Source organism: Tupaia chinensis, unplaced genomic scaffold (genome assembly GCF_000334495.1).
Source record: "Tupaia chinensis unplaced genomic scaffold, TupChi_1.0 Scaffold139491_1, whole genome shotgun sequence".
NCBI lineage: Eukaryota > Metazoa > Chordata > Mammalia > Scandentia > Tupaiidae > Tupaia > Tupaia belangeri.
The window spans coordinates 971,262-973,511 of NW_006199376.1; the positions used below are offsets into that span (position 1 = coordinate 971,262).

General features: G+C 47.8%; 1 protein-coding gene across 1 annotated transcript in view; it reads right to left on the bottom strand.

The window, feature by feature from the left end:
- HPX (hemopexin) overlaps positions 1–2,250 on the bottom strand; it is a 9,135-nt gene extending 6,885 nt beyond the window's left edge. Inside the window, exons 1-4 of the mRNA XM_006161980.3 lie at positions 2,122–2,250; positions 1,919–1,983; positions 1,750–1,821; positions 1,474–1,595 (exon numbers count right to left, since the gene is read on the bottom strand). Of these exons, the coding sequence (XP_006162042.1) occupies positions 1,474–1,595; positions 1,750–1,821; positions 1,919–1,983; positions 2,122–2,204 (342 nt within the window). The 5' untranslated portion in view covers positions 2,205–2,250. The remainder of the gene's footprint in view (positions 1–1,473; positions 1,596–1,749; positions 1,822–1,918; positions 1,984–2,121) is intronic.

A 2,250-nucleotide genomic window follows, 5' to 3' on the forward strand; every position in this document is an offset into this window, starting at 1 on the left:
AGTCCAGAAGGAGGGCGCACCCCCCTATGGGAAAAAAAAAAAAAAAAAACCTCTCTCAAAAAAAAAAAACACATACACATGCATGACTGTGTATAACTAGACACTCCTACAGCACACTTACCTATAAGACCATCAGTTTTGACAAACATCCACAAACAGTTATCTACCCATTCATACATTCATCTGCTCATTTATTTAATTAATGGGAATAAACAGTTGCTGAATGACTATCACATGCCAGGCATTATGAGAGACATCAGGGATAAAAGGATGACAAACCCTATCTTTGACTTGAAGGAGTTCACTGAATACAACCAGAGAAGATTCTTAGAATCTTAGCTATGCAATCACCAAGACAGGAAGTTTGAAAACTTCATTAGGAACACAGAGGGAGTGCCTAAATCTGCCTAGAGAAGTGGTGGAAGGCTTTACAACAGAGAAGAAGTATGTGGCTGAGTTGAAAAATTAGAAGGAATTTCCAGGTGGGTAAGTGATGGAAGAGTTACCAGCAGAGGGAGTAGCCTGCAGGGCCCAGAGTAAAGGAAGCACAGTGTTTGCTTTATCTCTGCACAGAGAATTTTCTGTGGTTTCACTGGCTGACTACAGTGAATGTGGCAGGGGAGGAGCTCAACCTTCAATGAAACCAAGGGCCAGATTGTGGCCTCTCTTGTAGTAACCAGGTGCTACCACTGAAACAGAGAACAAGTAAGAGAGGTTGGTTTATAAGGAAGATGCTAAAATAAGTTTTGAGGATGCTTAATTTGAGGTGCATGTGGAACAGCTATGACAGAGATTTCTGCCAGGAAACTGGAAAGATGACTGGATCGTAGGAGAGAGTTCGAGATTTAGTGTCCATGGCATAGAGTCCTCAGAGCCATGATGATGGTTGGGAACACCCGGAAAAATGTGTATGGAAGGACTAGGAAGGACTCCCCAGGAATGTCTGGGCACTAGATGAGGATGAGGAAAAGGAAGCAGGAAGGAAACAAAGCTGAGGTCAGGGCTGGCCAACCACATAGCCCCTTTGGCCACTTAGGATAGGCACCCCTTCCTCTGAGCAGGCCCAGCCAGGCCAAGGCACAGGACTTGGTGAGCACGATGGGCTGGGTTCTATCCTCTGCTCAAGCCTTTGGCCAGGTGTCATGCTGTTGGCAACAACGCACTCTGCCATATGAAGAGGACCGATACAGGGTCAAGGAAGTCAAAGAAGAAAATGGTCAGAAAGGAAAAGGTGGCCAACAGCATAGCAGAGCTATTGGGAGCTAAGATTAGGACTAAAGAGTAGACACTGAATGCTGTTGCATCAACCCTGCACATGTGCACACTCCCGGAGTTTGAGCTTTTTAGGGAAAAGAAGATAAAGGGGAAGAGAACCTGGTACCTATTGGTATGGGCTTCATGCAACTTGGGAAAGGGTCTCTAGTGTTCATTCCAGCCCTTTCCAGCCCAGCCCTGACCTTGGTCCGGAAATACCTCGATCAGGTAGACATCGCTGTGACCACGGCGGAATGCAGCATCCACGGAGTTGGGAAAATTCTCCCACTGCTCTGAGATCAATGCCCGGATCCATTTGTAACTCTTCCACACGAAGCCCCCTGAAAAAAACCATACTCACTAAGGAACCCAGGACACACCTATGGCCTACTTAAAGGAAGAAGTCAGTGATACTCTCACATAATTCCTAAGATTTGTCACTGAGGGAAGGCCTCTGTGAAGCAGGTCGAGTCTGAGTTCCCCAGCCCCTCCTACCTTTAAAGAACAACATGGTCCCATTTTCATCTAGAGTGGTGGCGTCAAAGCTCCAGTCATCCGAGCAGCGCTCTGGGGTAGAGGTAGAGAGATGGCAAAGTGAAAAACCAGCAAGATGATAAAATGCAGAGACACATCAGACAGACAGACTCAGGGGTATGGGCCTTACCGATCACGTCTGGGTCTGGCTTAGTTCCATTCCCACCTTCAGCAACGTTCCCATGGCCACTAGCCCTAGAGAGAACACAGGGAGATGTTCAAGTCCATTGGAATTGATCCCTCTCCCTTAGCTCCTGACCCCAAATTAGATATAGGCCTAAAACCTGGTCCTGTCTTAGTTCAGCCCAGACCCCTAGTCCCAGCTTTACTCACGGAGGAAGAGGGCTGGCAATAGCCAGAGACCAGCATAGGCCCAACACCACCAAGGCAACTGGTGCTCTCAGTGTCCTCGCCATGCTGAGCTGGAGTGACCACGGGACAGCCCTGGGCACAGGTTGAACT